This window comes from Pomacea canaliculata, linkage group LG13 (assembly GCF_003073045.1).
Source record: "Pomacea canaliculata isolate SZHN2017 linkage group LG13, ASM307304v1, whole genome shotgun sequence".
Lineage (NCBI taxonomy): Eukaryota > Metazoa > Mollusca > Gastropoda > Architaenioglossa > Ampullariidae > Pomacea > Pomacea canaliculata.
In genome coordinates this window covers 7944981-7956344 of record NC_037602.1, presented here as the reverse complement: position 1 = coordinate 7956344, position 11364 = coordinate 7944981, and the positions used below count along the sequence as shown (strand labels likewise).

General features: G+C 34.5%; 2 protein-coding genes and 1 non-coding gene across 3 annotated transcripts; 1 reads left to right on the top strand and 2 right to left on the bottom strand.

Annotated features, from left to right (window-relative positions):
• The first annotated feature begins 804 nt into the window (after positions 1-804).
• Positions 805-5496, top strand: LOC112554305 (sperm-associated antigen 8-like). Its single transcript, XM_025222036.1, has 6 exons — positions 805-958; positions 1494-1674; positions 2333-2378; positions 3022-3133; positions 3741-3803; positions 4730-5496. Exons 1-6 carry the CDS (start codon positions 875-877, stop codon positions 4850-4852), a joined length of 609 nt encoding a protein of 202 aa, XP_025077821.1. The 5' UTR covers positions 805-874; the 3' UTR covers positions 4853-5496.
• Positions 5327-10048, bottom strand: LOC112554306 (RNA-binding protein 8A-like). The gene is made up of 6 exons (XM_025222037.1): positions 9925-10048; positions 9394-9453; positions 7546-7632; positions 6831-6967; positions 6369-6499; positions 5327-5945 (listed from the first exon to the last, which is right to left on the bottom strand). The coding sequence occupies exons 1-6, from the start codon at positions 9983-9985 to the stop codon at positions 5912-5914; spliced, it is 510 nt and encodes a 169-aa protein (XP_025077822.1). The 5' UTR covers positions 9986-10048; the 3' UTR covers positions 5327-5911.
• Positions 10049-11121: 1073 nt separating this feature from the next.
• Positions 11122-11193, bottom strand: Trnah-gug. The gene has a single exon. It is a non-coding gene; the product is annotated as a tRNA-His (tRNA).
• Positions 11194-11364: the final 171 nt, after the last annotated feature.

The following is an 11364-nucleotide window of genomic DNA, read 5'->3' as shown; positions in this document are numbered from 1 at the left end:
CATATTCGTTGTCATTATTACTTCTTCCGTTCCTGCTGCCGCCAATGACGATTTGATAAAACACCTTTCCAGTGTAGATACGAGTTCCATGCGCTGTACTTACAAGTCTACAGATGACTCGACAGTTTAACATACACAGAAGGATGTAATTAAAAAGTGTTTTCCCCACAAAGCTAGTTCTTTTTCATACCCTTATCTGCTTGTCTTCCTTCTGTAATATCATGTTATTGTCAGTTCTTGTTCTTGTTGTTTGATTCCTTTTTGCGTTTTCTGTATTTGATTGTATTCTTCTTTAGTACTCTTGTTTATTCTTTTATAGTTCATATGTTATTTGTTTGTTTTCCTATCCCTCGTATGGTGTTCATGTTTCGTTTTTAGGTGTTTAAAGCATGCTCTTTAGAAGTGTGAGTATGCGCTTTACAAATTTTACATCATCATGATCATTATCATTTTTTAATATTTTTTTTAAATAAAAAAAGATCCTATATATTTATGAGCTTCGTCGATCACCTGATGCTGCAAAACAATACAAACGAATGTACTTATACTAGCAGACGACACACGTCGTGCGAGAATTAAAAAATATATAGTAAAGATTATTAAAAGAAGTTTGTTTTTCCTTTAAGTCACGATACTAAATAATTATATTTAAAATTAAAAACGGCTTACATTGGCATTTCTTCCATCTTAACATCAACCATAGCATCTTTTGGAATATTTTACCTTTGGAAGGACAGGTGAACTGTATTCTAAGGGAGGCAACGGAAAAAAATCCTTACAGAGAGTAGTTTCCCTTATGCTGCTTAGTAACGCTTACTTCCGCTGTGCTGCTCGTCCTGACTCTACCGTTGTTGATGCTAGTGAAAAAGCAAACATGAGCGTGCTAAGCGATGGCCGAAACGAAATTCCTGTCGGTAATTCAAACGCTAAATGTCTTCTGGAAAACTGGGTGGAGGAAGTAAGTATGATAGTTTTTGAAGAGAGAAAAAGATACAAAGGTACAACAGCTTCTGTCTACGTTCATCATTGTCCATCCCTATTAGATTACACTGCCCAAGCACACACCAATGTTGACCCAAGGAAATCATACCCTATATATAGTCTTGTGTTCTTGTGTGTACAATATGTGAGATAATGTATGAGATAAAAAGCCTCCTTTTGCCCACGGGTTGGAGACAATTTAGCTGACAGCGTGATGCCCAAGCAGCGGTCTTTGTTAATAATTATTTAGAAGATGTCAAATAGTGACAATTTTTTTAAAAAAGGCTTTAACACACCATAAGGAATAAGCAGGTATGCGAGTGGAGACACATACACACACAAACAGATATTAACATACACAGGCACTGATACATACAAGTACAACTTTTTTTTTTTAATTTTGAGAAATTATTCTATTTTATTTTTATTTTTTTTTATGAAGGAAGAGGTATGTTGGAGATATTTTCAGAAAGACAGCAATACTGTAGTTTATCTATTGGCTTTTTTTGTAGAGAGCTGTGAAAGACATCGATCCAGATGTCAAAATTGGAGGAGAAGTCACCAGCCTAGCTAAAGAGCTACGCCATGGTCATCGAGGAGTCCTATCTGCAGACTTCAATGCCAGATGTGAAAACAAAACTATTCACCGTATCTCTTATACACCACCAGAAATTACATCTGTCAGACAGACAGGTATAGTTCAATGTTACACGTAATGGGTACGTGGAAGACCATATTTTGAAGATTTTACACTGTCGTTATAAAAACTTATAAAAAGTGGTCTCATTGTCAAAGTCTAATTTTTCTGATGAAAAAGTGTAGACTGCTTCAGATTTATTCATCATTGTTACTTTTTGTACTGCTTTAAATACAAGGTCCAGAAATGAATGGCATGCTTGAAGAAAACGTTTTTTCTGCTGGACAATACTGCCTATTATTTCACTTTTTTTAAGTCTGTCTTTTCGGTTATCACTATCTGAATCAACAATATTTTTGTCTTTATAGTTTATATGACTGTATAGTTATTGTGCTATTATTTTATAAAATAATAAAATAAAATTTACTGAACATGATTCCTCAGCATCAGCAAGGTTCAAAGTGATGTACCTACAGTAGTAGAAACACAGGAACATTGCGCAACAGTCTGTTGGATGTGCAAAAATGATCACTCATCACATGCATACACACTCATCCACACACACTCACACAAAAAAACATGCATGTAAAAAGATGTTACAAGTTACACATGCAAGCTGTTTAATATTTACTTTGATGCAAACAGACCAAACCACAGTAGTCACCACTGTCACTGAGTAACAATGACAATAACAGATGATAATAATCTTTTCAGGAAGAAGAAAAGAACTAATGAGGAGAATGCTGTTTGCCCAAATATGGTAAGTAGTTGATGAGTATTAATAATGTATTAATTACATTGATCTCTTCAACTTGTATTAATGGGTTGCATGCAAGCGATTTATTTCATTTAACTACTATAACAAGGCTCTAAAGCAAACAGCTTCTAATTTAGTCACATTCATGGTTTAAGCTTGATGAGACTAACAGCAAGGAACTTCGCAAGAGGATAAGTGTTGGTCTCGGCAGACCATCAGTCCACCTATACACATCTGTATAGCTTCAACTGAGAGACATGCTACTAAAATAGCAAAATAAATATAGAAACTACATTGTCTAGAGCAAAGACATGCAAAGCTGCCCATAGATTTAAAATCATGAAACTGTTTATCAAAAGATAAGGTAGTCAAAGCTTTCATATTTGCTCTTTGAGAAATATATTGAAAAAACCTATGGTACATTACAGAGACTTACAAGATGTTCAATTTATGCAGATGTATATGTTTTTTTCCATTGTCAGTATAATTCAAAGTTAATTTTATAGATTTATGTATTTAGTTTGAAAGCTAAAAGAACAGCAGTGGTTAAAATAGTTTTATTTGATCAGCAAGACTGTCAGCTTTTTGTTCTCTTTCTTCTAACCCTAATCCTGTGTCATGCTGATCCTAGTTTTTATATATGCAGTGAAGAGAAGAAAGTGGGACCAGAACCAGAACCAGAACCGACTGACTTCCGTTCTGTGAAAATGGTCGACTATGACTTTGAATTTGAATCAAAGCCACCTGCACCCACAAGAGTAATCCTTCATTTTGATTTGCAACAGACACACACACACACATATACATGTACATACCCTAAATAATATTTCTGACTTGCATACAAACAGTCATGTATGTTATTTTGATGTTTAAATGAACTTATTATAGTTTAAGCATAATACACAAGATTAAATAACTTAGGTTAATACACAGGTTACTTACTAATCCTTTGAACTTAGAACTCTTCAGCCATTCTGGGAAATCTAGGTAATCCTGACATTACTTGGTTGTTCCAGAAACATTTTCTTTTGATTTAAAGACTCAGATGATGGCCAAAACAAAATCTTACAAAAATTGCATGATTTCCTGTTTAGTTTTGTATTTCAAGCACAAAAAATAATTTACCTCTCTCGCACGCAGGTTTTACAGCTGTTATGTTCAAAGGGTTATTTGAAAAACACTACCTCTCCCTCTTTGGCAATGGAAGGTATAGAAAGCTTTTGATGGTGACTTGCCGGAAGTTGCTGTCATAGTTAACAAGCATTAAGTGTGTGAGATACAGTTATGTGTATACCATCAAGAAGCTTAGAATGTGAATGTCCAAAACTGAGCTGCCCATTTCACAATACACTGTTTGTGTTACAGGATCACAATTACAGAACAGAACAACCAGTGACATTTTGGACTGAGCACAAGGATAAACTACATGTATGTTTAACATTTATGTTCTACTTTGACCTTGTTCAACAAAAGTAGATTTCTTCAGTTTGTTGTGTACATTCTTATACTTACTAGTGCTTTGGTCTGTATTAGACTAAATTTTATGCCTGCTAGAATCAACAATATTTGTGCAAAAACCACCAAGAACATTGATTTCTAACAGAATGCTACTTCACAATCCCTAACCTTCACATAACAGCTCTCCTTGACCAAAAAGCAAATGAAGACAAAGATGAAAATGCATCAATATCAGGAAAAGAAAATGTTGTGTACAGAAATATGCATTTTTAAATTAATTGGAAAGAACTAATTTCTTTTTGACCTGAAAAAAGTGGTGTTTCAAGAGGGATTCATGGTAGAAATTGATTTTTGCTTATTTAGATCTATAATCATTACTTTATTTTTTTGTTTGTTTACCCATATCATTTATTATAACTTTTTAAAAAATTTGAGCAAATATCAAGTGCCCTAAGGTAGCAGGACAGTCACAAGATAATAGACTTTAAGACAGCTTTTCCAATCTGTTCACAAAAAAATTTTCTATTTCAAATATCATTTTACTGACTTCCTATTTCTTTTAGAGTAAAATATATGCTTTACTCTTTAATAAACCCTTTTGATTGTACACATTGTCACCCCTCCCCTTTGTTTTCTACACTGGTTTCCCATCTGGTTCTTGCATCCAGTACAAACTGTCCCTGGTGTGTTTTAATTTCTTCGCTGGCACCTACCTTATTTCTCTGAACTGCTCTTCCCTTACATCCCAGCTAGACATCTCTTTAAATGATGTGACCTCGAGATAAGAATCCAAGGGAGTTGAATAAAGAGACATTTGTGGCAAAGGGGGTCATTTTATGTCTAACATCATGCTTCAAGAAATTGCAAGCTATTTACTGATTATTTCTTGATTTCAGGGTGTAACTCAAATAAAGACAAGAGATACAGTTTTTCGTCGAAATGATGCTTTCACTAAACCCATTGAAGAATACTGGAATGAACCCAAGCCCTATGAATTGGAAGATTATCCTAAAATGTGATTGGATTTTGATGAACATGTGTTAGTACCACAAAATTTGAACAGTTTTTACATATTTGTAGAATTATTTTGTCACTAAAAACATGTAAAAGCATAAAAATTGCTTATTTTCCTCAATCTTTAGGGTATCCAAAGCATGAAACACTGTCTTAATTCATTTTATTTATATACAGTCTCAGAACAGAGGTGCAGGGAAAAAGGCAATAGGTAGGGTGAATTTGAAAGCAAATGATCTTTAACATCAACATCTGGAATTGGAACATTCCAGTGCTGACCAACAGCGTACCAATCACTTCTCAGCAATATTCTTCTGTTCATGTAAATGTACCCAAAATTTTATGAAAATGTGTCCATGCACTTGCTTGAATTTTATTTGTTCAATGCAGTAAATATTATAACAGATGTAAGTGGTTTAGACTGTTGAATTGGAGCCAAAGCCACAAATGCATTCAGATATGTCAAAACTTCACAAATATTTTCAAAACATCTTTGTATTTATTCTACTGATTTTCAATTCTAACAAAAGGCTAAATAAAGAACACTTTGGGAGGTCAATGAGAATACTAGAACAGCTGTCAAATCACCTTATAATAATTCAGCAACACAGTGTAGTTCTACCTAGTCTGAGTTGAAAATTTACATTGCTGAGTTGAGTTGAAAATTTAAATTGCAAATAAAAGTTGAATTTTCTTGCTAAAAGGAAGCTAGACAAATACATTTATATTTAAAATTCTCAAGACGCCATCATTTCAACATGCTCTCTCACAAATGCTAGAGCACAGATTAATATATAGTTATTAATCAACTTACTTGACATGACATGGTTGTTTGAGAAAGCCTTACTTTTTTCTGACAGTTTTCTATCACACAACACACATTCTTCAAAAATTTCTACACATACACACCCAAGTTTTCTTCTCACTCTACAGTCCATTTTCACATATCTTAAGTTTATAAGCGTCTATGGTAGAGCAAACACTAACAAACTGTGCATTATAAAAGGAAATTATGTAAAGGGAAAATGCGAGGATGATAACCATAATAGAAAGAGAAGAAAAAATCAACGTCGCCTCCTGTCATCTTTACTGCGGCTTCTGAAAATGAAGATATGAGGGAACAAATTTTAGTATGGATCATTATAATAGTGTTTGCATGTTTAATTCTTTAGATTCGTGAACACTTTTAAAACATAAAATTCTTTCATGCATGGGTGTGAAGTCACCAAGATCAAAGGGTTTATATGTGTGTAACTGGGATGAAAGAGCATGAACTATCAAGCTTGTAAACAGTCTACAATAACAAATACTACAAGTCAAGATTTGAATTTGTAGACATTTTCCATTGCATATTCTCTGCTCCTGGGTTATCAAAACATTACAAGTGGTGCAAGAAAATATCTGCTGTGACATCATGCTCTCAACAGGACTTGTAGCATGAGATTACTATACCGGTAAAAGAATAACATTTCAAACCCCATACATTTTAAAGCAGGCTGCTAAAAAGGATTAATAACTTACTTATTTTGCCTTGGTCCTCGAACAAAACACCAATCAACTGATATTTTCTGACCCAGGATTTCTGTGCCATTGAGGTTGTCCATAGCACTCTGGGCTTCTTTGAATGTTTCATACTCCACAAGGGCATAACCCTGTAAACAAATCAATACAAAGTCTAACATTAATATAAATATAAGGCAATATATCACACAGATTGCATGTAACCATAAATATATAGCTCTAATCAGCAATCCAAAAAAAGGACATTATATCCATAACACTGGTTCAGGTCAGAATTAAAATTGACTGAAAGAAAAGCTACAGCAGTAAGTTTGTTATTATTAATTATTAAACTATCTCAAGGTCTCTGAGTGAAATAAAATAGAATCCATTTCCATGCAATGAATGCTAGAGATTCTTACAAGTTTAAAAAAAAAACCCACCCCTCCCAAAACCCAAACTTCTACACAAACAAATTTATACCTTGAGGAAACCAGTGCGTCGATCAAGGTTAAGATGCAGATTTTTTATTTCTCCATACTCCCCAAAAGCATCACGGATGTCTTCTTCCTGTGCCTCTTCATGCACCCCAGTAACAAATAAGATCCAGCCCTCTACAGCTGTAAAATGAGTACAATAATTTATCAAATCTGTACAGTTCTGTGCTCAACCATCATACAAGTGGCCTTTTCACTAAAAACACTCAACTCAACTGTAAAGAAATAAAACATCTTAATAAGACATGGCAACTGGTTACATAAAATATTTACTCCTTTTTGTGTGTCATGTTACATGCACACATCCCTAAACAGCATATAAACAAGGAGGCAGAGTGTCATTACATCACCAACCACCTGATCAGTTTTAATGGTAAAAATGTTTCACTCTTTAGTTAAGAAGTTGTTTCACTTGTGATAACTAAAGAATTTGATCAGGCATACTTGGACATATAGCTAGTGGTCCAGCCTGGACCAATGAATGTCTTTAATTTATCATTATTTTAATCTTTTATCAACTGAGAAATGTCTGTGGTGCCAGCTTAAAAAAAAAAGTACAAATATTTATACTACTATTATAGATCAGACAGCTGTTGGGATCATGGGTATATTTAATTTTTGGCCAGCAAAGTTATTGATCCTTTTCCACAATGCGCCAAAATAAAGATCCATATATGTATTCCCATGTTATTAATACTCACAGCGCTGGGGTCCTGGGCCATCTCCCAAAGTTTCTTCATCCACTTCCATTCCTTCATATTGCTCAACACCACTCCGTGTAGGTCCCTCTGTTTCCACATATAAAATTCGTAAGCAGCAAGAAATGAGAATATTATTACTTACAAAACACTTTACCAAACCATGAGAAATGGCTCATGGCACTTTACATAACGAAACATAAAAAATAGGCAAGGACATTAATTCTTTGTTACTTGTAAATGTGGGAGCATAGAGTGAATTCCAGATTCACATGATACCTAGATCAGCAGCCACTACACGGCCCATAAGGCCTCTTTCTGATTTCAAGATGATGCTTGCATGAATGAGCTCCATTTCATATGCAAGAGAGGGATGAGCTTTTTTGTGGGCATCAAATATAGCTTTGGAAGGGTTTGCTTTTAAGCCTTACTGAGGATTAACACAAGATTATTTGTCATTCCTTCCATGCACTTTCAGGACTTAAATTCTGTCCCTGGATTGAATAATTTACCAAACCGCATATGCTATATATCACTGATTTGCACTTTCATATTTTTAGTACTTATGTGACACCAACCCATCATATTGGCTCTATCTCATGTGAATATTTTGCTCATTGTGTTAATACTTATTACCTGTAACAGTAGGGAGATAATAAAATAATACATGATGATATAATCTAGATATTTTAAAGAGAAAAATCATGTTTACAGTAATCTCTCGCCACTTTGGGCTTCACCTATCGGGGTTTTTTATAAGAAATTAATGGGAAAAAAGATTCGTGGATTTTCTACGAAATTCAATCAGTGGAAAATATAAATATTTTATGAATTTTTAGATGAAAAAAGCCCAAAGTGCATAAAAATATATTACTAATATTAATTCTAACAATAAACAAATATTATAAATAAAATTAATATGAATTACAGTAAATAGTGCATGTATTTACTCTGAAACGAGAACCAGCATCACTTGCCTGAGATGCTACATGCCTATTCACATTTGTAAACAAAACACAATTGGTTTGTTGCTGGAGAAGTGACTATTAAGTAAGTGGGAAAGGTTTACGTAGCGTAAAAGTATGGGGGAGGGTTTATAAAGCCTTAATATAGTGTATAAATGCATAAATAAATATACCAATACTATTTTGCGGATTTTCGGTTATCGTGGGTGGTTTTGGAATGCATCTCCCACGATAAACAAGGGATCACTGTATTTGCTATTACAAGATACATTCTTTGACTGTTTTGTCAAGTGGCCATTTACGCATTTCAGAGATGGTGAGTACACAAATGCACGGGCACAAGGTGAGAAATTTTCTTTTTTGTACTCATTTGTATATATAATAATGCATATAGTGACATCTACAAGTGCATTAATGGTGATTGTTGATAAGGTGATGGCCATCATTAAGACATGTTCCTAGCAAGGTGTCACTTGGCAAATAAATTTGTACATTGTTTTTACAGTCAAAAAAGTTTATGACTCTATAGTTTGGATCTACAGTTCAGACAGTTCATTATTTTATCTGTAAAAATAATATATGCATTTGAGATTAGATAGCTTGACCTATCACCATAGGCAGAGAAAAAAGTTAATGGGAAAGTAGAAAACTGTACAGAAAAAACAAAAACGCTACAGGCAAGGGAAAAAAACTAGGATGACAATAAGGATTTCAGTGAGAATTGCTGACAGAAAATAGGCAGGTAAAGGAAAACGCCACTAAAAAAATAAGAATACAGCAATCATCACACCCTCAAGCCAATAATGAGAAATCATTCTGCAATGTACAACATGTGCAAGGATCATATATATGAAATTCATATTTAACTATTTGTTGTGATACCTACCTCCGCCAAAGCCACGACCCTTCCTTTTTTTAGCTTTTTCTTTCAGTTTCTGCAGCCCCTCTAAAAAGAGAGAAATACAGTTTTACCAAGACTTGTGAAATATAAACAATCTAATCAATCAGTTTGAGATGCCGCTTTATTTATAATTACAGTAAGCATTCCAAATACAGTAATCAACAGAAACTGATTATCTTTTTCCAACCAGTTCTATCCAAAATGCTTCCCTTTGTCCACTTTTCATTATCTTCTACCTGGACAGCACACTGAAATTGTTGCAATTACACGAAATTAACCAAGATTAGGCATCACTGACTACTAAACATAACCAGCTTCGTGTACTGGTCGGAGACAGGAGGCTCAAAAAAGGAAAATAATTCATTAATAATATTTTAACTACCACTGACTAGTAATTTAGTGTATGGATATTGCAAACTACAGACTGCGGAATGAACATAATCTGTATTGGATTAAATGACCTGTGGTAATCTCGTTGTACTTATTCGTATAAAAAAAAATAAACACTGTACTCACGATCTCCTTCTTCGTCGACTTCAAATTCTTCGCCATCTTTGAGATCAAGAACGTCCGCCATTTTGGTGTGGTGTAGCGTGAGTTTAGCAAGGGAATGAACTCTCCAAAAGAATTGACGATAACTCTCCAGAGAGACAGCAGCGGCAGGGGCCGACTCATCTCGTGTCGGGGGCACGGAACTTCTTATATGCGTTTTTTTTTTAAAAAATGGTTTAGCCCGTGCGAGGGAAAGTAGAAGTACTAGTGCTGACTTTTACAAGCGGTCAGTTTTCCCTATTGCTACCCTGACCCTGAGGCAGGGTGGAGATTACAGGCAATAAAACCCGAGTAGTAAAAAGTCTTTCTCAGCCTAGTACATAGTGTGACACAAATTAAAGACATGCACACTCCTCAATTTACACGAATAAAAACAAAATACAGTGGTGAAGCAAATACAAGAGATATGTATACATAATCCAAAATATTAAAACTATGTCATGGAAAAAAATAAGGTTGCTGGGAGAGAACTGTACACTGACGAAAAAATAGAGGTATATGGTGCATGGCAATGCTTTGCTGCTGCTGTGTCAACTTCAATGTCTGCAGACAACATAATCACAATTTTAAAGTCACACCAATTATAAATATAAATGCACACATCATATAATATATGCACATGGAGATGCGGATGGAAACACTACATGGCATAGTACGAAAAAATAATTATAAAAATACTAACATTTTTCTTTATCCATCTTTGGATTGTAATTTTTGGGGGTTTACAATCCCCCTTGAATTTTGACATGCTATATACGGAATATAAATGTCAATTTCATTTTCAATTCTAACATGAAGATGCATATAGCAGGAAAGCCATTTTCTGCTTATATAGTTTTCCCGTCTAGGCCCAGAGTGAGGAATATGTTAGGTCACCCTTTCTGGTTGTTGATTATTGAGTCTATGTATGATTTACGTAAAAAACTATGAGCAAATCTTTTGAAATCCTCATTATTACTATTATATTACTGACTCCTAACGTGCTAAAACTTATAGGAATGTTACAGTAACAGTCTCGATTCTGTATTTTATGTGAGCTCAATACTGCACGTATGCCCACATAGAACTTTATTTGAAAAGCAGTTTATATCCGCGCCTAAACAACACATTCTTTTCATCAACGTTGCCAAAAACTTCGTACAGAATGAAAAAATCATAAGTTGCCGTGACCCGGATTCGAACCGGGGTTATCGCGGCCACAACGCGAGGTCCTAACCACTAGACTATCACGGCTGGTGACGGATGGAGGAATTTTAGTCTTTATAATATGTATTTTACATCATTCCACAATTGAAAGTATATTTAAGGCAACTTTTTATTTATCCCCGAAGACAATTCGGGGCAATCTCATTATGAAAGTACTAAACAATACCATAACCTATGTCGACTAAACAGATTCATGTT

Excerpts from the sequence above, each read along its gene's own strand:
- LOC112554305 (XM_025222036.1), top strand. The coding sequence starts at position 875 with ATGAGCGTGCTAAGCGATGGCCGAAACGAAATTCCTGTCGGTAATTCA. Across the intron at positions 1,675-2,332 it reads TACATCTGTCAGACAGACAG|GAAGAAGAAAAGAACTAATG; the intron begins GTATAGTTCAAT and ends TAATCTTTTCAG. Across the intron at positions 3,134-3,740 it reads AGCCACCTGCACCCACAAGA|GATCACAATTACAGAACAGA; the intron begins GTAATCCTTCAT and ends TTTGTGTTACAG.
- LOC112554306 (XM_025222037.1), bottom strand. The coding sequence starts at position 9,985 with ATGGCGGACGTTCTTGATCTCAAAGATGGCGAAGAATTTGAAGTCGAC. Across the intron at positions 7,633-9,393 it reads GGGTCGTGGCTTTGGCGGAG|AGGGACCTACACGGAGTGGT; the intron begins GTAGGTATCACA and ends ATGTGGAAACAG. Across the intron at positions 6,968-7,545 it reads TGGCCCAGGACCCCAGCGCT|CTGTAGAGGGCTGGATCTTA; the intron begins GTGAGTATTAAT and ends CTCATTTTACAG.